We start from the raw sequence: 27349 nt of genomic DNA, 5'->3' as shown, positions 1-27349 counted from the left end.
GAAGTTTCACTACTATTAAGACCCCAGTGTCGCCTGACTTATTTAATGCACTCTCTCAAAATTATTTAGCTTCTTATAGTCTTTTTCTTGAGGAAGTAGGAGTTCAGTTAGCATTTTACCACACTAAATGCTTAATATGTTTACTAACAAATCATTCTCATAGAAAAAAAATAGAAGAAATTTAAAGGAACGTTTAAAGAAATGCCAGGAACCTAAACAAACAAACAAAAAAAGTGAAGAAATTCTGTTCTCCATAAGCTCACAAGGCATTTAAGCACATTTGCACAGGAGACAAGCGAATTCTAACACAAGTACCAGCCTGGCCACTAACTGGCTGAGCAAGCTATGCGCCTCAGCTTTTTTATCTGTAAGATGAGAATAAAAGTATCTATTTATAGAATTGTTGCAAGGACTAAAGTACATACATTTAGAAGTTTTAGCAGTGTATGACACAAAAGAATTGTCTGGTAGCTATTAATATCATTCATTAACAAGACAGAGGATGATTTTTTTCTTCTCTAATGTACAGATCATCACCCTTTGGGGTTTTTACCACAATCTTGACAGGAATTAACAAATGCTAAATAAGTATTTGTTAATAGATTGAAACATAACATTAGTGAGGTTCCAAGATCCCAGACTGGGGAAATCCTTTGTTTCTTTATATTCTGGAAGATCAGCCAGGGATGGGAACTGGAGATAGCCCTTGAAGTGAGAACTACAGTTTCTTTCAATGATCTCCTATTAATACTTTGAACCTCAGAGATTTGTTTTATGAGTCAGCAGAAACTGTTTCACCCAGAAATATATTACTGCTGAGCATTTATTTCCAAATCTGTGGTACATCACAGTCATTACTTAAAATATTGCTTTTCACAACTGTCACTGTTATCAGGAGATGGAAGACAATATAGAGAACACAATGTTATGGCCTAAATGTTTGTGTCTCCCCAAAATTCATAGATTGAAATCCTAATCTCCAATGTGATGATTTTAGGAGGTGGGGCCTTTGGGAAGGGATTAGGTCAGAGGTGGAGTCCTCCTGAAAGGATCATGCCCTTATAAAAGAGACTCCAGAGCGCTCTCTGTCTGCTGTGAACCAGGAAGCAGGCCAGATACTGAATCTGAATCTGCCAACATAAATACTAAATACAGGTAATGAATCTGCATTGATCTTAGACTTCCCAGCCTTCAGAACTGTGAGAAACGGGACTTCCCTGGTGGCGCAGTGGTTAAGAATCCGCCTGCCAATGCAGGGGACATGGGCTCAAGCCCTGGTCTGGGAAGATTCCCACATGCCACGGAGCAACAAAGCCTGTGTGCCACAACTACTGAGCCTGCACTCTAGAGCCCGTGAGCCACAACTACTGAGTCCATGTGCCGCAACTACCGAAGCCCACGCACCTAGAGCCCGTGATCCGCAACAAGAGAAGCCACTGCAATGAGAAGCCCATGCACCGCAACGAAGAGTAGCCCCTGCTCACCGCAACTAGAGAAAGCCCAAGCACAGCAACAAAGACCCAACGCAGCCCAAAATAAGTAAAATAAATAAATTTATAAAAAAGAACTGTGAGAAACAAACGTTTCTAGTTTAAACCACTCAGTCTCTGGTATTTTTGTTATAGCAGCCCGAAGGGACTAAGACACATGGTTAGTTGTCCAAAGTTTGAGGCCCATTTAGGGATGTAACAGGAGAAGAACAAGCAGATACACGTTATGGAGCATGGTATTGAAATGATCACTCAAACTGCAACCCAAATGAAATTGCCCCAAATCGTAAGGCGACAGTTGACTCTGGAAACATGGCAAAAACTCCCAGACAAGCTCAACACTTGCAAAACGTCATAACATGCTTAGATGGTTTTCATTTTTCACAAGAAAATGCAAGTTGTTCTTTACATCAGGCCCAGTGCCCAAGGAAACCAGAGCTTGGACTCTGATGAAGGTACCAGGGGATGTTTTCTGGAAGTGTTGCTTTTTATGGTGTCAACTGCAAAAGGGATGGTATATGGAGACAGATAAAATAAATTCCCCCCTTGTGGCAGCAATTTACAAAATCTGTAACACATACTAATTTCATTTTCACTACTGAGTTTTTAGTAAACCTTCTGTCACAGGGTAAAATCTGGGCTTTTGAGTTCAAAGACTACACTTTGTCTTTGCATTTTTAAAATGTTTCCAAATGGCATCTGTTTTTTAGAAGCTTTTTAAGAAGCTTGATTCAAGCAGACTGCTCAGTCTTTAGGACTTCTGCTTTGCATCTCTTTGGATAAACAAAACCAGCCACAGTTTTATATTTTTTATTCTCAAAAGAAAACAATCTAGTCAATCAACTTCCATACACTCAGACACAAGAATACTTCACTCTCAGGGTATTCTATTTTCCATTTTTATTGTCATAAGTTTGGAATTAAAATTAAGTTGCAAATTTCAGGTGAAAGGGTGATAAAATTTAATGATCACTAAAATATCAAGTGGAATCTATTTTACTGATCTTGGTTCTCTGCTCTCCTGAGGCCTCTTGACATAGTAAATTGAAGTGTGCAAATCTAATTGGCTGAGACCCTGCCTGACCCTAATACAGATTGCTAACGTTTTATCTCTGCTGAGAACTCATACCAAATTTAAGGCTTGGTAAGCCTCTTCACCTTTTGAGAAAACAGAGATTTTAATGAGCCATTAAGTCACATAGCCCTGAAAGGGGCAAAGTGTTGCCCAAGCCTCCATCCCCTATAATCGCCCATGTTTTAAGTCATTGCTTAGGACCGTTATTTTATTTATTTATTTATTTATTTTTTGCGGTACGCGGGCCTCTCACTGCCGTGGCCCCTCCCATTGCGGAGCACAGGCTCCGGACGCGCAGGCCCAGCAGCCATGGCTCACGGGCCCAGTCGCTCCGCGGCATGTGGGATCCTCCCAGACCGGGGCACGAACCCTTGTCCCCTGCATCGGCAGGCGGACTCTCAACCACTGCGCCACCAGGGAAGCCCAGGACCGTTATTTTTTAATCATACATCAGACAAAGACAAAGATACAAAGAGATTTGCCTACATTTTGAAGACTGCATCTTGGGAAGAATAAGTACATATGCATTACATTTTTGTTTCTAGAATTATAGAAGTTCCATTATAACTCTCAGGAATTATCCGAGGGATGAGCAGGATATTGCATTTACCTTCCAGTTTAATAAAGCCTTAAAGAGTCAATCCCAGTTCACCAATTTATTCAAATTGGGACTTCTAAAAACATACTTTAGTATCTCCCAAGCTAATGAGAATTTCTGGGGAAATTTAAGAATCTCTTTTACTAATCCTTCAACTCTTTTGGAGATCCATTGTTAGGATGTAGCATCCCACATCACCCTCACTTTTCCTTCTAAAGTAACTCAGGGACTCTTAGCTACCCCATCCCTGCTTTCTACCCACAATCTCTAAATTCCCCAAACCACTACCTAGTTTGAAAATTCAGGTTTGGACATTCTACAGTCAGGCAGAAATGAATGACAGCAAAGCCACAGAGACTACCCAGTTGGTCTGTCACTAGCCCACTTTATCCCACGGTTGCTTACTACGGGAGGACTGGCCGTCTACTGGGATTACTGAGCAGTTAATGTTCTATACTGTCAGCCTCTGCCAGGGCAATTTATTTGCCCATGTCAGTTTTCTGTCTTTGGTGGTTTTTCTTGCCTAGTTTATCTCCAACGATGTGACTTGCCAACCCTACACTGGAATTCTTTTCCATAATGTAATACACCTATATTAATATTTATCAGACTTGTTCCAAAAGAACTAAGAAATTCGAGTTCTATTTTTTTCTTCAAAATACTACACTGCCATAGGCTACTCTATAAGTAGCTGAAATGAAGTAATGACTGAGGAAAAGATTATCTTCTCCTTCCAGCTCACTTCAGATGCTTGTGCCTAAGCACTATTTAAATGACAAAAACAAAAATCAAACACCTGCCCCTCCACTCCCAAAACATTTCTAAAAAACTAAAATCCTTCAAATGGAATATCTCAGAATATATATATATATATATATATATGTTTGTTTGTCTGTTTGTTTGTTGTTTTTTGTTTTGCAGTAAGCGGGCCTCTCACTGTTGTGGCCTCTCCCATTGTGGAGCACAGGCTCTGGACGCGCAGGCTCAGCGGCCATGGCTCACGGGCCCAGCCGCTCCGCGGCATGTGGGTTCTTCCCGGACCGGGGCACGAACCCATGTCCCCTGCATAGGCAGGCGGATTCTCAACCACTGCGCCACCAGGGAAGCCCTCAGAATATATTTTTAAAAAGCTGTCTAGGACAGAAATTAAACATAATTACAGTCATCTGAAAAGTCGACAGTGCCACTTAATGTCCTTCAAGGGCATAGCTTCTGAAATGTCTCCAAAAAAATTACTTTTTTAAAGAACATAAACCCAATTTTAAAAAATTAAATGAAGGATTCAGTTCATTTTAAATGAAAGTACTGATACTGAAGAAAGTGTCCAGAAATACTTTTAGATTATAGATACTACAATTAAAATGTTCCCTTTTTCCTCTTAAAATAATGAGACTGATATTCATATGTAGCCCACATAGTCAATTTCATTACTGCCATATTGTGACTTTTTTCACTTTTTCATTATATTTAGTAGCTATCCAAAGATGTAACATTTCCTTTAGCACAATCATGGTTGCCTAGTGGAAGACAGAGGAAGAGAGGAGAGGAAGACGGAGGGGAAAGGGGAGGAAAGGAGACGGTGAGGGAGTGGCTCCACGAGGGTAGGTCTCATGAAGGCAAGGATGTTTACTGTTTCAATGCCCAGCATGCAGCATGCTTGGTACATAGTAGGTGCAAATAAATAGTCCACGTGTGGAATTCATATTTATGGAGGACCTGCCAGATACCAAGGTTTATACACTTCTAACCATAGTTAGTCCTCTCAACAGTCTTATGAAGTCAGCAATATTATTGTCCCCAATTTATATATATGAATACTGCCTCAAAATAACCTAAAGATGGCCTAGTAAAAGAGGACAATGAATAGCAAAAATCGTGTTCATAATCATCTGTTTTTATCTCATTTAAAATAAAACCAAAAGCCAGATTACGGTAAGTCAGCAGAAGACGAGGGGCACATGTATATTCCAGACACTCTGTTAAGTGACTGTCATAGGTAGCACTTTGAAGCTTTTCATAACGAAGCATGATACTCTTTTGGTGTGCTTTGCATTCTGGGGTTCACAAAGTGACACGGGGGAAGGAAAGCAAGAAACTGATGAAAGGTGAGCCAGGTAGGCTGGAAATTTAAAAAATAAAAACAAAAACAACAGCAACCCTACCACTAGCAGCCATCACAAGTAAGGTGTCAGTCACTGAATATTTTTCAACTAAAGTGAGGAAAAATGGATTAACTTTTGTGTCTATTTAAAATGTTTCAGCTGATCTGCAGCGGATTAAAGAAGGGATTTGCTTGTTTCAATGTACCTCAAACCCATATGCAAATAGGACTGTGATACTGTGCCACACATTTATAGTCAAAGACAATACTTTGTTTTTAAGAAGAGCAGCACAATGTAACTGCAAATGAATGTCACACACACACACACACACATGCACACACATGCGCACACACACACACACACAAGCCAGGCAATGTTAAGCTCCAGTGAAGAATTTTGGTAATTACCAGCTGTATTGTAAAAATCACTCAATATGTTTGTCTCCATTGTTTGTGATTCCTCTGAAGATTGAAAACACTCTCCTCTCTGCTGCTGTCCCCACCCTCGCCATTTTATCCTTTTCTGTCCCCACAGATTCCTACCACTTGTGACAGATTACTCACTTGCTGACCTTTTGTTTCAATACTACATTCATGGAGGGAGGGAGAGCAGAACAGGATAGCGAGAAGGAGGGAGAGTGAAAGTAACTGTATGTGTGTGTTTGTGTGTGTGTGTATGTGTGTGCAGGAATGATAGAACTTGGAAGTCGCCCCCCAGTTTTTTAAACAAAAATGAACTCTAGGACAGGGATGGTGGTTGTTTTTTAATGGGTAGACCTTAAAGAGAACCAGGAATAGGTGCTGTGTAAACAGGAGACCAGCAGGGTGGTATTCATTTGTTTATTTAGTCAACAGAAATTTAATGAGTACCTACTATGGAAAGGCATTATGCTACCTAGTGGATATTTACAAAAGTGAATGATTTGTTTCATAAATATGATAGGAAATTACAATTTTTTATTTTAAAATAAATTTTTATTTTAAAACCTAAACCCCTTAGCTAAGTGGATTCAAGGATTAAACAAATATTTATTCAGCTTTACTGATTATTTTCCCTTTGAAATATTATTTGTTAAGCTTCATGACACTATGCTCTCTAGAATTTATTTTCTTTAGGTCTTAGACTCCTCTGCAGGATTTTCATCCTTAGCCTGTTATTTAAGTGTTGGTGTTCCACAGGGTTAAGTTTTCATTTCTTTATTCTACATATTTCCCTGGGAGTTCTCATTGCTCTTTTGACTTTTATTTATTTTTTAAAGATTTATTTATTATTTATTTTTGACTGTGTTGGGCCTTAGTTGCAGCACTCGGAATCTTCGTTGAGGCATACAGGCTCTTCATTGTGGTGCATGGGCTTTTCTCTAGTTGTGGTGTGAGGGCTCCAGGGTGTGTGGGCTCTGTAGTTTGCCGCACGTGGGCTCTCTCGTTGAGGCACGTGAGCTCAGTTGTTGCGACATGCGGGCTTAGTTGCCCCGTGGCATGTGGGATCTATAGTTCCCTGATCAGGGATCGAACCCCTGTCCCCTGAATTGTAAGGTGGATTCTTCGTCACTGGACCACCAGGGAAGTCCCACTCCTATGACTTTTAGTATCATCTCTATATGATACAGAGACCAGATCTGATGACACCAAATTCTGCATGTCCAGTTCAATATAGGACATTGCCACCTGGATGTTTCAAGGCACCCACACTCAGAATACCATAAAACTGAACTAATCAACTTCCCCTTATCTCATGGCCTAGCACAGCCATCCATGAAATTGCCCAATCAAGAAACTGAAGAGTCATTCTTAACTCCTTTCTTTATACTTCCCAACGATCTAAAAGTTCCCTAAATTTTTATATCCTAAATTATACTACGAAACCACCCATTCCTCTTCACACACTCCGCTACCACGCAATCCAAGTCACTTTCAACTCTTGGCAACATTCTCACGAACACTTGCTTAATTGGCCTCCCTGGTTTCAATCTTGCCTGCCCCCAATGGTTTTAGACTTTAAAGCCAGTTACTTGTTAAAAATGAAAATTTGATCACATTGTTCTCTTGTTTCAAACCCTTTACTGGCTTCCCATATACTAAAGGTAAAATTCCAACTCCTTTATGAGATCCTTTAGACCTCTGTTTACCTTACAAACTCTTGTCTTGCCTCTCCTCTCTCAGATAGTATACTCCACCACACTGAAATCCTTTCAGTTCCTTAAACATGAAACTGATGCTTTTACCTCAGGCATTCCCATATCCTTTGCACTGCCTAAAACTTACCTTTACTCCAAACCCACCAATGCTAACTCCTGATTATCATTTAAATATTGGCTTCCTTCAGGAAGCCTACCTGGATTGCCACTCCACCCCTGCTCATCCCACCCACCTTCAACCCCCTATACTTGCACCCAACCTACCTGTATCTCTACAAAAGATAGGTGTTGTTATATGTTCCCACAATGATGTATACATCCTCTCTAATATCATTTTTTAATATTTTATTATAAACATCTATCTAAAATTCTTTTTCATTAATTCTGGTATAAAGGGCAACAAACTATCTAGCATAAGCAACTTGCCCAGTACAGTGCCTTGCACAGAACTGGTACTCAATAAATATTTGTTCAATGAGTAAATGGAGCACCTTTTATTTACAGGGAACTGGGAAGTGTTTAGAGATAAATAAACACCTCCTACCCTTAAGGAGGATAACATTAAATGTAGAATGGCTGTTATACATAATTATATGATGATAATGAGTAAATAAAATTGACTTCAATTTGGATACATGGGGATTTGCTAACACTGTAAGTTGTAATGAAATATTTAGCTCTCCCTTCTGGGATACTCTAATCCACATTAAACACTTCTGGAAGACAGTTTTATGATTTTATATTACAGATGAGAAAATAGGCACAGCAAAGTTACTCAAGGTTACCTAGTGAATCATAAGCAGAGCCAAGACTTAAAACTCAAAGTGGTCAATATCCAGTACTTAGTGCTATAATTTTTTTTTTTTTTTTTTTTTTTTTTTTTTGCAGTACGCGGGCCTCTCACTGCTGTGGCCTCTCCCACTGTGGAGCACAGGCTCCGGATGTGCAGGCTCAGTGGCCATGGCTCACGGGCCCAGCCGCTCCATGGCATGTGGGAACTTCCCAGACCAGGGCATGAACCCGTGTCCCCTGCATCGGCAGGCAGACTCTCAACCACTGCACCACCAGGAAAGCCCAGTGCTATAATTTTTAAAAAACGATTTTTTCTTTTTCTCCCCAAAGTTCTATTTTGTGATTGTAAGACTTCTACCTATATACTTTAATAATCGTCTCAAAAATATCACCTGTCATATTTATATTTGAATATGGAAACTCAGGAATGGAGGCACTTTTCGATGGATTTTCCTCTAAAAATACAAGTCTTAAAATACAAGGCTTTGTGTGATGTGTCCCTGCATGCTTGTACACTCTGAGAGGCATTACGTTCCTTCTTTGTTCTTAACAGTGTTAGTATTAGGCACTAATCACCACTACAAAGTGCCAACCTTGAACTCCTCTGCTGTTGGACATCGTGTTGGACACTCTATATGTTTAAATGTCCATAGTTAGTTGGCTGGTGCATTCTAGGCACTCAATGGACATTTTGGTAGAAAATGCTGCCAGTACTTAATAAAATATTCAAGAAACAACATAGGCTATTAAATTTAACAGGATTTCTGGTTCCAACATTCATACTGTGAGAGAAGTAAACTAAAAAAAGGTTTATGATGCCATTTCAAAAGGCCAGATATGTACTAAGTACTCAATAAATATGCTTATTCTCATTTTGGTATTCTGGGGCCAATGGTAAACATAATGCATAACAAAAATGCATCATAAAGCCTTTATCACCTTCTCACTATATACAATTAGTACACATATATACCTTTGCTCTTTATAACAATAAGCATTGCTGACATTAATTTCTCAGAGATAGACAGGGCAAGTATACACTTGAGATTTTTTTCCTAACCCCAGACTGAACTTTCTTTTTTTTTTTTTTTGCCGTACGCGGGCCTCTCACTGTCGTGGCCTCTCCAGTTGCGGAGCACAGGTTCCGGACACGCAGGCTCAGTGGCCATGGCTCACGGGCCCAGCCACTCTGCGGCATGTGGGATCCTCCCGGACCGGGGCATGAACCCGTGTCCCCTGCATCGGCAGGCGGTCTCAACCACTGCGCCACCAGGGAAGCCCTGAACTTTCTTTTTATACCTGAATAGAGCACAAGATGTTAAAAGAATTTAACCTGTACAAATTGTGGCTAACACTTGCTACTTTTATTAGGTATGCAGAACTACACTCCTCTTAATCATTCTTCAGTTCAATTATATAATTTTCTCTCACCAGATACAATACCAAATAGAAGAACCCCCAATTAAAGAACATTTCTCTTGCTCTTTGAGCCTTGCTTAACCCATCCTTTGTTCACCAGAAGCAAACACCTCTACCTCTAAAGCACTCAAGCCAGCTCATTATATCACTCTCCAGTCTTGTCTTGCAGCTCCAGGCCCAGGAAGAACTTTAAATGTCCAAAGTATTTACTGTTCTTAATCCCCAATGTGACATTAAGTGAATTGGTTCTGTCATGTGAGTATAACTGATTTTGTTTCCCCTAATAAAGATAGACACTCGACTTACCCATTTGTAAGCTAGCCCAATGTAAAAGGAAGAGAGAACTTCTGCCAGACGTGAAGTTAACATCAATTGCTCATACCATGGAAATGTCAATTAAAACTCTAGTGCAATCTTTCAAACACAATTTTCCAGTCCAAGAAATGTGTATACATCCAGAGTGAATGGAGAGGCATACAAGGATAAGCTCAATATATGTGTTAATATTGTTGGTTGGTAATTAGTAGATGATATTCATGGAGTCAGAATACTTTTGATCTTCACTTGAAAATGTAGATTCCATGAATTCATCCTCATTCATTAGCCCTGCTTTTGGGGAAAGGACTGTGAAAAGATGTTGCTTTCATTTCCTAATGCTGCAGTTCCTACTAAGCTATACCAAGGAATAAAGGTTCCTTTCAAGAGTAGCATAGAGACTGAGTTGGCTTCCTGCTTTCAGAGATTATAAATGTTCTCAAACACTTCTAAAATGAAGCAAATTCCAACTTGGGTTTCAAAGATCTTTTCATTTATTTATTTTTTTTTACTCCATTTGCCATAGTGGTCTGAATGTGAAAATAATGAAGGCTAATAGAGTAAAAACAAATGTTTAAACCAAAGATACCTGCCCTATTGGAGAATTTACTTTACCTGCAAAGATTCCATTTCTTTATCTTTTCTGTGAGTCTCCTCTAGCAGATCTATAACAAGAAAGTAAAATATCCATCAAAATACAATGTCAAAATGCATTGCCTCTTACTTTCAAACTCGCTTCAGTCAGTAGCTTGTATAAACCGTTGTCCGGAAAGAGAATTTAATATATTTAAGTGTAAGAAGCAACATGAAAGAAATGTCCTCTGATCCCAACTGGTGAGATGCGGTAGAGATCTGGATTCTGTCAAACCTAAGCTAGCTAAGAAGCCCTGGGAGGTCCTAGGTCGGGTGGCGATACCAGAAAATGAGACCAACTCAATTACAAATCCAAAATCACACCAATGTTTTAGAAATCTGGTCTAATGCTTATGTAACTCAAAAGCAACACAAAATTTTCTTTAAAAAACAACAGCAACAAAAACTTTTTTCTTTTGAAAGAAAAAAATAGAAACAAACCATTTGCTCTTAAAATAAGCTCCCAAGCCAAGTTCCACCTCCAGAGTCAATTTTTATAACCAAATTAAAACACCCTGGAATAATGGGTGTTATTAATGAAAGTAGAATACCACCTTAACTGTAAACTCATATTAATTATCATTTCACACTGAGAGGGTGGGAAGCATTGATGCTACATCTGACCAACCTTCTGGCACCATCTCAGAGAAATTAGTGGCTGGAAGAGAGTTCTGTCTAAATGCATGTGTATAACCATGGTATCTCAGTGCCCTAGACTAATTTATGAACTTGCTATAAAGGAAAATGAATTTGGCAAGCAGAATTTTCTGCCTGCAGCTATACCACCTTGTGCTATGATCTTATTAGATCTCACAAACCTAAAGAGGGCTGGGCTGAGTTAGATCTTGGATGAAAACTGGCAAGAAATACCTACAGCAGCGCACATTAACATTAGCATTTGCCTTACTCTGTGATTGATATAGCTTACCAAGAAGGCTGTGCTGCATAAAAGGAAAATATAACGTACAGAAATTCAATATGTACCCCAGAAAGGCAAATGCAAATGTTTTTAGCAAGTGCTACTAGATGGAGTGGGAAGCAGTAATATACTGGGTAACCAAGTCACGCTGGTATATGTCATAACTGGGCAGGCAATATCCTGAAACTTCAGGAGACCTGGTAGATGATATAATTGATGGTGATGGCCCTTTGAGATTGCACAGCTAAGAGAAATACAGAGGGGTGGCAAGCAATTCCCTCAACACAGTGTACTGGGACTAAGGATGAAAGTTAGTTTTTGCTCTGTATCTGTAGACGGCTGGTGTTGGCTCCCAAAACACCCATAATCAGAGTTACATCAAGAAAGTTACAGGAGCATGCCAATGTATTAGGGCGTTTTTTTTTGTTTGTTTGTTTTTGTTTTTGTTTTTGTTTTTGCGGTACGCGGGCCTTTCACTGCTGTGGCCTCTCCCGTTGCGGAGCACAGGCTCCGGACGCGCAGGCTTAGCGGCCATGACTCACGGGCCCAGCTGCTCCACGGCATGTGGGATCTTCCCGGACCGGGGCACGAACCCGTGTCCCCTGCATTGGCAGGTGGACTCTCAACCACTGCGCCACCAGGGAAGCCCAGGGTGTATTTTTAAAGGTTTTTTTGTTGGCACATCAGGATTTTTAGCTATATGGTACAGAAACCAACTTGGGGTGTGGTAAATTCAGTGCCCTCAATCATTCCTCTTTCTGCATCCTTACTCAATTGCATTGTAACTACTTCCATCAAGAGGTCACATGTATCTTGCATCTAGGCTTGCCTCCTGACTTGATTTGGTAAATAGAATACAGCAGAAGCAATTCTGTGCCAATCTGCATTAAGGGCTCCAAAAGGTCTCATGCATTTTCACTTTTCCACTTGGAACTCTTTCACTACCATTTGAACAAGCCCAGGCCAGCCTGCCAGATGACAAGAGACATATGGTCCAGTATTCTTTCCACCCCTGAAACCCTGCAGGTTGCCCCAACTGGTAGCCTGCAAATGCCCAGAAGCATGGATGACTCAGATGGGAGCCCAACTGAGACCAAACTGTCCAGCTGAGCCCAGTAGCGACTTCAACTCAGAGAATCATGACCTATGGAATAAATGGAATTGGGGGGTGCTTTGGTACACAGCACTTGCTAACTGAGAGCAACCAGCTGCTAACTGAATAGCAAGCATTCAGAATTTACTAGAAGGATGTAAGAGTAACTTATCAATACGATACATCTAGTAACAATAGATAATAGAAAAGTGGATCCAGACTCTGGAGAGAGTAACAACTGGTCTGGGGGTGTAGGGATGTAGGTAGCGTGAACTAATGGGCATTTTATACTGGGTAACACTAATCCGTGCATTACTCCACTCAAAATGAAATTCCATAAAGAGAAGAGCTAATGAGACTAGCTTAGATCTTTTGCCTACTGCTTGGCCAGGGGAATGTATGAAGCGCTTTCACTGATAATCCCAAAAGGATTGGATGAAGAACAGAAGGGACTGTTTCCAAACATCAGGGTACTATTAACAAAAGGAGGAGGTATGGATATCAGACAGGCCAAAGCAACAGCCAGTTTTAGTAATTCTATCTTCAGTACAACTCTTTTCAATATTTGTGAGACATAAATGACTTCAATATCTTGGCTATCGTAAATAATGCTTCAGTAAACATGGGGGTGCATATATCTTTTTGAATTTAGTGTTTTCATTTTCTTCAGATAAATACCCAGAAGGGGAATTGCTGGATCATGTGGTAGTTCTAGTTTTAATTTTTTGAGGAACCTCCAAACTATTTTCCATAATGGCTGCACCAACTTACATTCCCACCAACAGTGAACAAGCGTTCCCTTTTCTCCACATCCTCGCCAACATTTGTTTTTGTTGTCTTCTTGATAATATCCATTCCAACAAGTGTGAGGTGATATCTCATTATGGTTTTGATTTGCATTTCCCTGATGATTAGTGATGTTGAGCATCTTTTTATGTGTACGTTGGCCATCCGTATGTCTCCCTTGGAAAAATGTCTATTCAGCTCCACTGCCCATTTTTTAAAACAGACTGTTTGTTTTTTTGAATTTGAGTTGTGTGAGTTCTTTATATAATTTGGATATTAACTCCTTATTGGACATATCATTTGCAAATGTCTTCTCCTACACACGGGGTTGCCTTTTTGTTTTGTTGATGGTTTCCTTTGCTGTGCAAAAGCTTTTCAGTTGTATGTAGTCCCATTTTGTTTATTTTTGCTTTTGTTGCCCTTGCCTGAGGAGACAGATCCAAAAAATATCGTTAAGACTGAGGTCAAAGAGCTGACTGCCTATGTTTTCTTCTAGGAGTCTTATGGTTTCAGGTCTTATAAAGTCTTTAATCCAGTTTGAGTTTATTTTTGTATATGGTGTAAGAAAGTGTCCATGAATGAATAAAGAAGATGTGGCACATATATACAATGAAACATTACTCAGCCATAAAAAACGAAATCTTGCCATTTGTAACAACACAGATGGACCTAGAGGGTATTATGTTAAGTGAAATAAGTCAGAGAGAGGAAGACAAATACTGTATTATTTCACTTATATGTGGAATCTAAAAAACAAAACAAAACAAAACAAAAACATACCAAAAAAACCAAAACAAAACAGAAACTGACTCATCAATACAGAGAACAAACTGGTGGTCCCTGAGGGTAGGGGGATGGGATGGGGGGAATTGGTAAAGGGGATTAAGAGGCACAAAATTCCAGTTATAAGACATGCAAGTCACAGGGATGTAATGTACTGTATAGGGAATACTGTCAATAAAGTTACAATAGCTTTGCATGATGACAGATGTTTACTAGACTTATAGTGGTGATCAATTTATAATGTATATAAATGTCAAATCACTAAGTTGTACACCTGAAAATAATACAATATTCTATGTCAATTAAACTCCAATTTAAAAAATTTAAATTAAAAAATAAGTACTTGTGAGACACAAGATCACTACTGCCTCTCTATGTGGACATGGCCATTTTGCTCCACTATGGATATTAGGAGGTTCTCAGAGCTGAGCCTCTTGTAATGAATTAGATTGCTTAATGATACAGTGGAGCTGGAATGGTGGATAGTGGGGTCTATCAACCATTAAAGAAAACTGATCTTGTTCCTCCAGAGTCAACTTGGTATGGCAAACACCAAACCCCTTAGCTAAAATTAACTGGATAAATAATGAGTACTGGATCTCTTATACAGACAAACTCAACTCACACATTTGATAAAATATATATGTAAAGGAGTTCAGTCTACCCTCAGAACTTCACAGAATTACTGCAATTTAAAAATCATGTTCTCAGTTTTCTTCAAATACATAAAGGTCATGCTGCTCTTCCAAAAAGCTGATACCAATAGCGATGCTTGATTTTGAATGGCTGAACAAAAACTGCCAAGGAATTCCTATAATTGATATTTAAAATACAAAACTCCCCTTCTGTTCACCCCCACTGACTCTCATCCCAGCTTATATCAAGAGTATAAGTAGACACCTGCTTTTGTTTTTGTCTCCATGTCACATTCCTCCCCTTTGAGAACTTCATGTTCTTCTTTTCCATGTGATTCCTGTGAACTTTCAGTAAAGGGGTTAACTTCTTTGGTCACAAAAGTAGGTCATGACCCAGAACGGCCAATTAGAGCACCCTACCTCCCTGCACATATAAGCTAAGCAAGGCCAGCAGTGATATGGATACCAGGAAAGAATATCTCCTTCTGAAGCTGCAAGCTTATATGAGTCTGGAGCTTTCAAGGCTCTATTTTCTACTATGCCAAAGGAACTTGTACAATGAAGCTGGTAAAGAAGAAAGCAGAGCCAAGAAACAGAGAGCTGGTTGAGGACAGATCCACCTTTATCTGAAGTCCACGTAACTGCTGAACTTCTAACACTACTTTTTTTCTTCAGTAGCGGTAGTTGGATTGCTGTCATTTCTAAAAGTCTCTGGGGATGTGGCTGTATTGAACCTTCTTATCTCTATGCAGAAACTTGGAGAACTTAGAGTTAGCAAGAACTTTCTATTCCACAGTGAAACATTTCATTCTGCAATAAGTAGATGAAGACATGAAGCTCAAAGAAGGCAAATGGTTTGCCTGCAATTACCTAGTTAGTGCTAGAGACACAACTAGAGCTTTGCTCTCCTGTTTTCCTACCCTATCTATCATATGCTCTCTTTGGTACCACTCAGTACTTATTGTACCTTTCTTCATATGGTTATTTTTTATTTATTTATTTATTTTATTATTAGTAGTATTAATTTTTTTTTTTTTTTTTTTTTTTTTTTTGCGGTATGCGGGCCTCTCACTGTTGTGGCCTCTGCTGTTGCGGAGCACAGTCTCCGGACGCGCAGGCTCAGTGGCCATGGCTCACGGGCCCAGCCGCTCCGTGGCATGTGGGATCTTCCTGGACCGGGGCACGAACCCGTGTCCCCTGCATCGGCAGGCGGACTCTCAACCACTGCGCCACCAGGGAAGCCCAATATGGTTATTTTAAAAATGCACACGTTTGTATTCCTCTCACTTACCTTAGGAGTTCACTGATGTCAACAACCAGGGCTTTGATGTCTTTATACCCATAGCCTCCCTAACAACTGCTTATCTACCTTTGCTACTTAACTTGGATCCCCCCAAATACCTTTCTCTGCCTACATCACTTCTCTATGCAATTGCTCACTTGTTAAGTGCATTGTTCAATTACATGCATTTGGGATGATAAACAAGGTTATCAACCTGTGCTGATGAAATATGGCTACTGGGCATCACTGAGGAGTGACTACTGCAAACAGACACAGGATGAGAGAACCTGTCCACAGGTGAGACCTCTGGACAGTTGACGTTACATAATGCTGTGACACCTGAGTGTGATGAGTGCACCTGGACATAATGAGTAAACTTGCTGTTTGTTCTTCCAGCATCAGAACAAATGATCGGCATGGAAAAAGCTGAAGGGCTGCTCTGCTCCTTTGCTCACTACTGGCATGTTCATGTTTTGCTTTATTATTCTCTGGTTTGCTGTTCTATACAAACAGAATTCAACTGCCATGCAAATTGCTGTGGCTAAATGTGCTTCCATCAACATTAGTAAATGAAAGATATTTTTGGTGAAAAGGGCAACCATTCTGTGTATTTTCCTTGGACAGGCTCTAGCCAGTTTAAAAGAGCTGATACTAACTCATTATGACATATGGTTATTAGAGGAGGGAAAAAGTCCCACTTAAAAAAGCAGGACATCATGGATGAGAACTGGAGAATCCTGTTGTTTTGTTTTGTTTTGTTCCACGTTGCATTTCTCTGGCACATGCAGGGTAATACATCATGATCATGTTTTTGGCTAAGACTGTCTCTACCACTTCCTTCACAACTAGTGGTCTGGCTATTTAAGGAGGTTTGACACTTTTTATGTTGATTCTGGTTCCTAGTAGCCAAGGAAACAGATATGTTGTTTGTTTATTTGCTTTTAAAAGGAGAATCATGTTCAGGTGGGCATAACCAATACACTCATCTAGCAACTTGACCCTTCACAGAAAGGTTGGCAATCAAGTTTAGAAAGGAGTAGTGTTTTTTTCTTCTCTAACTTTTACTATAAAATATCTCATCCTTATTATAACTCAGCCCGGCTGGTAATGAAGAGAACGTTATAGAAACAAGGGTTTCAGACTCAGCAATATTTATAACAACAGCACCGGACACAGTAGCACTGGCAGAAGAATATGGTGAATTAGTGACTGAGGCTTAGGGAAAAGCATTTAGTCTCTGGCTCCTGTATCTCACTTAGTAATTCAGTGCTCCTTTTCAATGCTACTCTATGTGTCCTGACATTCAGCGAAAACAAGAGATAATGTAAATTCTCAAAAGAATGCAATACTTTTTAAAAAGTAAATGTGTGCCATTCCTCTTTGTGGGTGGCAGTCGCAATATAATGAAATTAACCAAATTAAAGAGCGCACTGCAACCCTTAAAAGGTCATAAACGATGGACCTAGCTTCCCACAGTTACATACTAGATACTCCAAATTCTATCTACATGCTGAAAACATGGTTGATTTCTCTTTTCCTTTCCTGGCTCTCTAGTTATTTAGGATTACTGACATTTTAGGGACAGAAGGGACCGCTGAAATAACCTAATGCCAAGGTTTTCAGTTTTTTTTAAAAAAAGAAGTAGAATTCTGCCTTATGAGTGAAATCACACACACTTTCAAGTGTATATTATGAATAAACAATTAAGAAAGCTGCTTTGGTGGAAGCAGAAGTGAAGGGCCTGGAGGCCAGACCACTGGACTTCCCTCCTATCCTGGGGTCAACCCCTGTGGTGCCGTGGTGGGGCAATCAAGCTCCACACTGTGCTGATTGAAAACCACTGATCGAATCCCACCTTCTCACAGCTTGTAGATGAGGTCTGAGTTCCGAGAGATTAAAAGCCTCTGGTGACATCACATAACTAGTAGATAGAAGTATGTGAACCTGAGCGTAGGGCTTCTGAACTGGACCAGGGTCCGATACTTTGTTTCATAAAACAGTGACTACCTTCCTTTGCCTTTCAAGATTTCTACTGAAACGACATAGTATTTCAAGCCCTACCGTGAATACCTGTACATTTTCCAATGCCTCCCCAAACTAAAAGTAAACTTTGCTAAAGCACTTGTGTATCAGCAATCTAGAAGACCTACAGTTAACAGCTGTGCACAATAAAATTCCTCAACTCTGGGAGATAATATCGAAAGATGTGGCTTTGATGGAAAGCAAATACCTAGACACTTAAAAAAGCAGTTGTTTTTGGCAAGATGTGTTCAACATACAACATACAGAATATCTCACAGCATAAAACAACAACAACATAAATCTGTTTAAATGAATGGGTAACAGTTGAATAGTTTCTCAGCTTAATATAACATTTGCCAGTAAATGTTTTTCCCATTTTATTGTACTAGTAAACGTAAATAGGATAAATGAATAACAATATGACTCTATAGTAGACGAAATACCTCAAAAATCAATAAAATGTGTTGGTTTAAAATTAACATAAGTAAAACACTTAAAATAGTGTCTGGTACTTAGTAAGAGTTTATATATATATATCTGTTTTTTTTAAAAAATTACCCTTCAGTATGCCTGCTAAAATCAGAAAAATGTGTGAAAAATAATCACCTGCATTTTAAAACAAATAAGCAAAAAAAGCCCTCAAGCATCTTGCTTTTAGATTCCATCCATAATTGGTAGCTACGTTATTTAGAACTCTGCCATATCTACTGCCACCCACTGGTTGATATCTGGATATACCACAATGAGTTAAGAGCTTTCTCATAAGGTCCGACCACAGAAAACACACAGGTTGAAATGAAGAATAACATTCAAAAAGTATGGCTATCCTCTGTGGTTTGTCTCAGACGCTGAAACAACATGCTGGTCTACAGATGGAGCCCAAATGGTCTAATAAATGAAAGGTTTATAATCCACTGTCTGTCTTAGGTATGTGGTAAAACATCCCAATACAGGTACTTATGTTTTATTTGATGTCAGTCCATTTCTGGTGAAACTTTCCATCTTGACAACTTTATAGAGATTTAAAACATCTCCACAAAATTGCTACACTACAGAAAACAACAAAATTATCTACCCCATTCTGCCTAATTCTTGGCTCTGGCATGAAGAAACAACAAGATATAGATAGAAAGTTCCAATTCAATCAACTATTAAGATTTTTAACATTTCTATTAGCAACAAGAGCAGAAAAAGAACTTATTCATGAAGAAACAAGTAACCTGTCTTAAATCAGTCTAAGGACTATCTTGGTCAAAAGGACTGCATGTGACAATTAGCAAAATGAGCAAGAGACGTTTATGATCTATTATAAACACCACTTCAAGAATAAGTTTCATATGCTCAAATCCAGGAACAAAATCATGTTCCTTCCTACATACAATATCTCTAAATTACACTCACCTAATGAAAACTTTGGCTTTTATTTAAATTCCTTTATCTTGGACTTTGTTCAGGTTCTAAACTCATAAGGTGCAAGTGGGTATTATTTTGGGGCCTATAGAAATTCTGGGTATTTGACTTGTTCATTGATCATCTCCTGTTTACAGAAACTATAAACGTTTGTGCTGGTTTCTTGATGCACCTACTAGTAGATTAGATCTAGCTTCCTAGGCCTTTCAGACTCCTGGGTCTACCCTAAATCTATTCTAAATACAGACCAAGTTCTGAAAACCAAACATAAAGAACAAATCTTGACAGCAATGAGAGATAAATGGTACCATAGTTATAGGGGGGAAATAGAATGCTAGCTAATTTCTCATTATAATCCATGGAGGTAATAACATTTTTAAATGCTGAAAAAAAGAAATGACAACTCAGAGTCCTGTATGCAGTGAAAATATCCTTCTACAATGAAGGTGGACTCAAGACATTCTCAGGAAGAAAAATTAAGATAATTAGTTGTCAGCAGACCTACACTTAAAAAACAACTAAAGAAAAGTCTCTAAAAAGAGAAGAAATGATAAAAGAATCTTAAAAGATCAGGAAGAAAGAACACAGTAATCAAATATGTGGATAAATCCAATAGATTTTCCTTCTCCTATTTAGTTTTTAAAATTATGTTTGATAGTTGACACAAAATATGTAACATGATATGATGTGATTCTAAATGTATATAGAGGAATATGTAAGACAATTAAATTATAAATAGGAAGGACAAAAGAACATGAAGGAAGAAAGTCTTCTACAATTCAAACTGATAAAATAACAATAGCAGTAGACTTTGACAGCCATGTATATGCAGTGTAGTGTTTAGAACAACCACTGAAAAAGCTATACAAAGAGATGCACTCAAAAACAGAATTGATAAATCAAAATGGAATTCTAAAAAATGCTCAAATAACCCATAGGAAGACAGAAAAAAAGGCAGAGAAATAAAAAACACAGAAAACAAACAAAAATGGCAGACATTAAGTCATAACATCAATAATTATATTACATAAAAATGGTCTAAATGTACCATTTAAAAGATAGAAATTGGCAGACGGGATTAATGACCACTCGGTTATTAATCCATGACATTGCCCATGGACCCAACTATATGCTGTCTGTAAGAAAGTCACTTCAAATATAATGATACAGGTAGGATGAAAGGAAAAAATGGAAGAAGACACACCATGTAAATATTAATGAAAAAAAGCAGGAATGATTATATCAATATAAGATAAAGTAGATTCCAGAGCAAAGAAAATGATCAGAAACAGAAAAGAACATTATATAATGATAAAAAGGGTTAATCTACCAACTGATATAACTGAAAGGAACAATAGAAAAATTCAAAATTAGAATTGGAGACCTCAACAGCCTTCTCTCAACAATTGGTATTACAATCAGACAGAAGATCATCAAAGATATATATAAGCATATGTCAAGGATATATATAAGCATAAATATAACAGAGAAAACTCTAAACACATGAAAACTAAACACTTCTAAATAAAGCATGGGTCAAAGAGAATGTCTCAAGAGAGATAAAAATATTATAAATTGAATAAAATGAAAACACAACATGTCAAAGATTATGGAACACAGCCAAAGCAGTGCAGAGGAGGAAATCTTAGAAATAATGCATACATTAGAAAAGAGGAAAAATCTTGAATAAATACTGGATGCTCCCACCTCAAGAACCTAAAAAATTACAAAATAAATCCCAAGCAGTGAAAGGAAAAAAATATTAGGATAACAATAGAAATCAGTGAAATTGAGAATAGGAAAAAAAGAGAGAAAAATCAATGAAACAAAGAGGTGCTCCTTACATAGTTCAGTAAAATTGACAAACCTTTAGCAAGATTGATGAGAGAAAGAGCATGTGACATCAGTAATGAAACAGGGGATTTCATTACAGATCTTGCAGATATAAAAAGGATACTAAGGGAAGACTATAAGCAACTCTTCACATATAAATATGACAACTCAGATGAAATGGACAACTTCCTTAAAACATATAAGGTACCATAACTTACTCAATATGAAATAACTAATTCGAACAGCCTTGTAAGTATTAAGGAAATTATATTTGTAATACAAAAATTCCCAGAAATCTCCAGGCCAGAAGGTTTCACTGGTGAATTCAACCAAATGTTTAAAAAAGAATTAGCACCAATTTTACACAATCTCTCCCAGAAACTAGAAAAAAAGGAATACTTTTTAATTCATTTTATCAAACTAGTATCACCCTGCTACCAAAAATATACAATTAAAAAAAGAAATAGAAAGAAAACTGCAGCTCCTTCCTAAATACAGATGCAAATATCCCTAACAAAATATTAGAAAATAAAATTTAACAATATATAAAAAGAATTATAAATCATGACCAAGTTGGGTTTATTCTAGGGATGCAAGGTTGGTTCAATATTCAAAAATCAATCAATGTAATCCATCATTTTAACAAGCTAAAGAAGAAAAAAAAATCACATAATTGTATCAATTGATGCATAAAAATTATCTGACAAAATTCATCATATAGTCATGATTAAAAAAATAGAACTTCCTCAACTTGATAGAGAGCATCTATAACAAATCTACAACTAACATATTTAATGGTAAAAGATGAAATGTTTTCCCTGTAAGATCAGAAATACGGCAAGAATGCTCTGCCTCACAATTCTTATTCATCATGATATTGGAATATCTGTTCAATGCAATAAAGCAAGAAAAGGAAATGAAAAGTATACAGATTGGAAACAAAGAAATAAGTGTCCCTATCTGCAGATAACATGATTGTCTTCATAGAAAATCCCAAAGACGCTAACAACAACAAAAACCCAAACAGACAAAAACTAGCTCCTGAAATCAATAAGTGAGCTCAGCAAAGTCACAGGATACAAGATAAAAATACAAAAATTGATTATATTTCAATATACTTGGAATGAACAGACAGAAACCAAAATTACAAATTAAAATACCAATTCAAAAGACCCCCCTCCCAAGCAAAATACTTAAGTATAAATTTAACAAAATATATAAAGGACTTATATGCAAAACAATGGTGAGAAATACCATGTTCATGGACTGTAAGACTCACATTGTAAAGATATCAATTCTCTCCAAATTGATATAAAATTCAATAGAATTTCTAAAAAAGTCCCAGCAATATTTTTGTTTGTAGTTAAAGACAAGGTTATTCTAAAATCTGTATGAAAGGTAAAGGAACTAGAGCAGCTTAAACAAATGAGTGAACTGGGTGAAATCAGTTTATTCAAGTTCTAGACTTGTTAGAGAGCTACAGTAATCAAGACTGTGTGGTCTTAATAGAAGTATATACACATAGATCAATGGAACAGATAGAGAACCTGATTATAGAAATGGAGAACAGATCAGTGGTGGCCAGAAGTTAAGGATGAAGTGGGGATAGAAGAGAAGTGGGTGTAACTATAAAAGGCAACATGAAGGATCTTAGTGTTGATGGAAATGTTCTGTATACTGACTGTATCAATGTCACTATTTTGGTTGTTATACTATACAATAGTTTTGTAAGATATTTCTATTGGGGAAAATGAGTAAGGGGATCTTTATGTATTATAGGATCTCATAGTATTACTTCTCACAACTTCATGTGAATAGAAAATTATCCTTGAAATAAAAAGTTTAATTAAAAAATTCAGAAGGGCTTTAGATAAAATGACAGAAAATGGATATTAAAAGTTAATTAACTAATTATGTTTTGAGGTCAGTATCTCAACATGCCCTTTACCAACTATCCATCCTCATTGCAACTGCCCTAGTCCAGACAGCCATCTTCTCTCTTCTAGGCAACTACAATTACCCATATTTCTAGAGCAAAGTGTATGGTTGAACTCTCTACTATTACTAAAAGAAAGAAAGAAAAAAAAAACATTGGACATGCTGAGGAATATAGGGTATAAGCTCTGGTGTCAGTCACTTGGATATATAATCTTATCCATCTACTCTTCTTTCCTCCCCTCTAAAATGGGGGCAAAAATGCCAACATTCTAGGATTGTTATAATGATTATAGAAGAAATATACATAACTTTTCAATTACACTTGACCTTTGAACTACAAAGGTTTGAACTGTGCGGGTCCACTTACACACAGATTTTTTTTTCAAGAAACTTGTATCAATACTACAGTACTACACAATCCATGGTTGGTTAAATCCATGGATGCGGAACCGCAGATATGGAGGGTGGAATGTAAAGTTATATGCAGATTTTTGACTGTGTGGAAGGCTGGCACCCCTAACACCCACATTGCTCAAGGCCCAACTGTAATAGTAATTATCATCATCATAATTCTTTCATCACACTTGCACAAAATATCATAATTATTGTTACTATTAATTATGAACATAAATTGTGTTGATGATTAGAAAGCCCTGCTTTTACAAGAAAGAAAATAACTGGATAAAACTCCACATTGATGGGATAAAAAACATCAATATTCTCTTGAATACTGTATTCTGTTCTGAAGACAGACTCAACAACATTACTGCCTCCCTTTCACTATATCTTACAAACTAGAAATTAAGTCCTTTCTTACTGATTTGAATTTGTGGGAGCCAACATAGTGGAATTCGTGGGAATCAATATAGTGGGAATCAATATAGTGGAATGTTGTGAAACATGCAATTGAGGTTTTACTAAATCCAAAATGGATGCTATGGGGGGAAATTAGTACAAAAATTTTCAGAAAAGCTATGATATCTTCAAGTTCTATACATTCCATTTCAAAAACATATCTTGAAATTCTCACCTGAATTACTACAACAGCATCCTACCTGTGTTCCCTAGCCCCAATCTCCTCTTACTCAATCTTCCCCTACACTGTTCCAAACTATGAATCTGAAACAGAGATGCCATGTCACCCTCCATTCAAAAATGTACTGAACTGTTAATAGTATTGGATTCTATTTGTGCTGCTGAAAGTGACTGGTCATGGCTTCCTGTAGCATGTATGGTCAAGTATTCTAACAATATGCCTAAGCTCAGTAGAAAGAAGTTTCTTAAATTCAGTTTTGATGTCCTCCATGGATATGGGGTAGAGGAATAATGAAATGTAGACATCTAGTATTTCCCATGCTGAGACACATAAAGTCCAAACTCATTAATATGTCCTTTATAAAGGATATGTCTACAAATTTACTTCCAAGACCATTGTCTTCATCACTGCAATATCTCCTTGCATTATCTGTAATGCCTTTCCTGGACTTCACTAACTAGAAAATATCTAACCATTCTTCAAATCCCAGCTAAAACAAATATCCTCTGTTGACTTTCACCAACTATCCCATACCCACTCATATTTCTGGAGATATTGCTTTAGCTTCTGTATCCCAAAGTACTTTGTTTCTACTTTTATTATTTATTCTATTATAGTAATTACAAAATAATTATTCTGAAGTTATAACTACAATTTACTTCATTACATTTTATGTTATTCCTCTATATTTTATCTCTTCTAATCCTCCTGAAACAATTGGGGCTTCCTATTCCAAAAGTAGGTATCCCCTGGCAAAAGTCAGAAGAATCTAGTCAGACCTGAAATCAGGATAACTTGAAAATTAGGACAATAGCAAAACCCATGATAATACAGGCCAATCAGTAATGTTGAGGATTATGGCTAAGTTTTGACCAAGCCCATCCAAAGGAGGTATGGTTTACTCAGTATGATGAAAAAATATTAAAATGAGAGAGTCAGGAGACCTGGGTTCTAGCTCTTCCTCTGCTATTAGTTAGCTAATTAGATTTGTAAGAATGGTCACTTAATCTTTCTTGGCCACAGTGATCATGTCAATAAAATAATGGGAGTGGACTAGATTACTGCAAAGAGCTCTCTAGCACTGAAAGTTTAAGCAACGTACTTTAGTAGATTGCTGCATGGTCTCTAAATGTTAGCTGTTGTCTCTTAGTTGAGTGCCTCAATCTGGATGAGTAACAATTATTCAGAATCAACATGGATGACAATCATCCCCCCAAAACTTTTTAGAAACCCAAAGAGATTCTTCACTTAGTTTAAGTAATTATTCTTATTGTTAGGACTGTTTATAGATAATAAGGACACGTGAAAAATTCATTCTCATTCATCTCTAATATATATTTGTTTTCTTTTACACCCAGGGTAAACACACTTTTAGATAATTACAAATCTTCCCTTTTGGTTCTTCAAATCCTCACAATTACAATAATTCTTCTCTATCTTCTTATTCAGAGTTCTTTTAAATTCTAATAAATAAATTAAACCAACTGTTTTATCTGGAAGTAGAAAAACTTCACAAAATGGATTTTTACACAAATGAACTATATAACACAAATATTTTCAGTTGTCATATCAGTTTCTTTTCTTGTCAGTGAGACGGCAAAAAAAAAAAAAAAAAAAAAAGGCTGTGAAAGTCCTCAAAGGACAGCTTTCTCCCAACCAGGCATCATAAAGGTCTTCTAAAGGTCAGTCAGGTATACCAAACCTAGTTCATGAATAGGGAGAATTAGGATTTTAGTGGTTTTAGTCCCTTCCCATTCATGAGAATGAAAAATGTGTGTCCCATTTAAATAAAGGGATTCAACAAATACCCAAGTAACTAGCAATAGAAAAATGAAAGTAAACCAATACAGTTGCCAATGTAAGGTTATGGCATGAAAAGAAAAATATTAGATCAGTGTTTTCTTAGTTGTTATGTTCAGATGGCAAATGGTTTTCATGGATAATCTCACAGGTCGTTGCTTCCTTTAATTAGTAACTTTTGCTAAACATAAAAAGAGTCTCAAGTAATTTTTATTACTGATTACAACTGTCAAGCCCATTAACAAGTCGTCGTATTAACACTGGCCACACTGTACTGCGTATCTTTAAAGGTTACTCATTTCATTTTAATAGATTTTAATCAGCTTTTCCTTTCCCACTAGAGTTGATCATTAAACAGTAATAGAGGCATTTTGCCTCTTTGCTTTTGGATTGCAGCATCTTGACTGAAAAAGAAGTCCATAAAATGCAAAAAATGTGGATCCGAAATTGGATGGTGGTGGTGACTTACAGATATAGTCAAAAAGCCAGGCTCTGGGAGAGTCCGGGTAAGATGGCAGAAGAGTAAGACGCGGAGATCACCTTCCACCCCACGGATACACCAGAAATACAGCTACACGTGGAACAACTCCTATAGAACACCTACTGAATGCTGGCAGAAGACCCCAGACCTCCCAAAAGGCAAGAAACTCCCCACATACCTGGGTAGGGCAAAGCAGAGAGATTCCCGCACAGAGGATCAGTGCCGAGCGGCACTCACCAGCCCGAGAGGCTTGTCTGCTCACCCGCCAGGTCGGGCGGCGCTGGAAGCTGAGGCTCGGGCTTCGGTCAGAGCGCAGCGAGAGGACTGGGGCTGGCGGCGAGAACTCAGCCTGAAGGGGGCTAATGTGCCACAGCTAGCCGGCAGGGAGTCCGGGAAAACTCTGGAGCTGCCGAAGAGGCAAGAGACTTTTTCTTCCCTCTTGGTTTCCTGGTGCGCGAGGAGAGGGGATTAAGAGCGCTGCTTAAAGGGGCTCCACAGACGGGCGCGAGTCAAGACTGAAAGCGCGGAGCCCAGTGACGGGCGTGGGCTGCTGGGGCTGCTGCTGAGGCCGCCAAGAAGCCTGTGTGCGAGCACAGGTCACTGCCCACACCGCCCTTCCGGGAGCCTGTGCAGCCCGCCACTGCCGGGGTCCCGGGATCCAGGGGCGGCTTCCCTGGGAGAACGCACGGCGCGCCTCGGGCTGGTGCAACGTCACGCCGAACTCTGTCGCTGCAGGCTCGCCCCGCACTCCGTGCCCCTCCCTCCCGCCC

At 38.3% G+C, this 27349-nt stretch overlaps 1 protein-coding gene across 3 annotated transcripts in view; it reads right to left on the bottom strand.

Moving 5' to 3' along the window:
• CEP128 (centrosomal protein 128) overlaps positions 1-27349 on the bottom strand; it is a 448858-nt gene that overhangs the window by 73173 nt on the left and 348336 nt on the right. For 2 of the 3 annotated variants that reach the window (XM_060097969.1, XM_060097967.1), the window contains one exon: positions 10544-10593. The exons of the other annotated variant lie outside the window; for it this stretch is intronic. In XM_060097969.1, coding sequence (XP_059953952.1) covers positions 10544-10593 — 50 coding nt within the window. The remainder of the gene's footprint in view (positions 1-10543; positions 10594-27349) is intronic. 3 annotated transcript variants of the gene reach the window in all.

This window comes from Mesoplodon densirostris, chromosome 4 (genome assembly GCF_025265405.1).
Source record: "Mesoplodon densirostris isolate mMesDen1 chromosome 4, mMesDen1 primary haplotype, whole genome shotgun sequence".
NCBI classification, from domain to species: Eukaryota; Metazoa; Chordata; class Mammalia; order Artiodactyla; family Ziphiidae; genus Mesoplodon; species Mesoplodon densirostris.
Note: the sequence above shows the minus strand (reverse complement) of the source record. Positions and strands in the feature narration are given on the sequence as shown.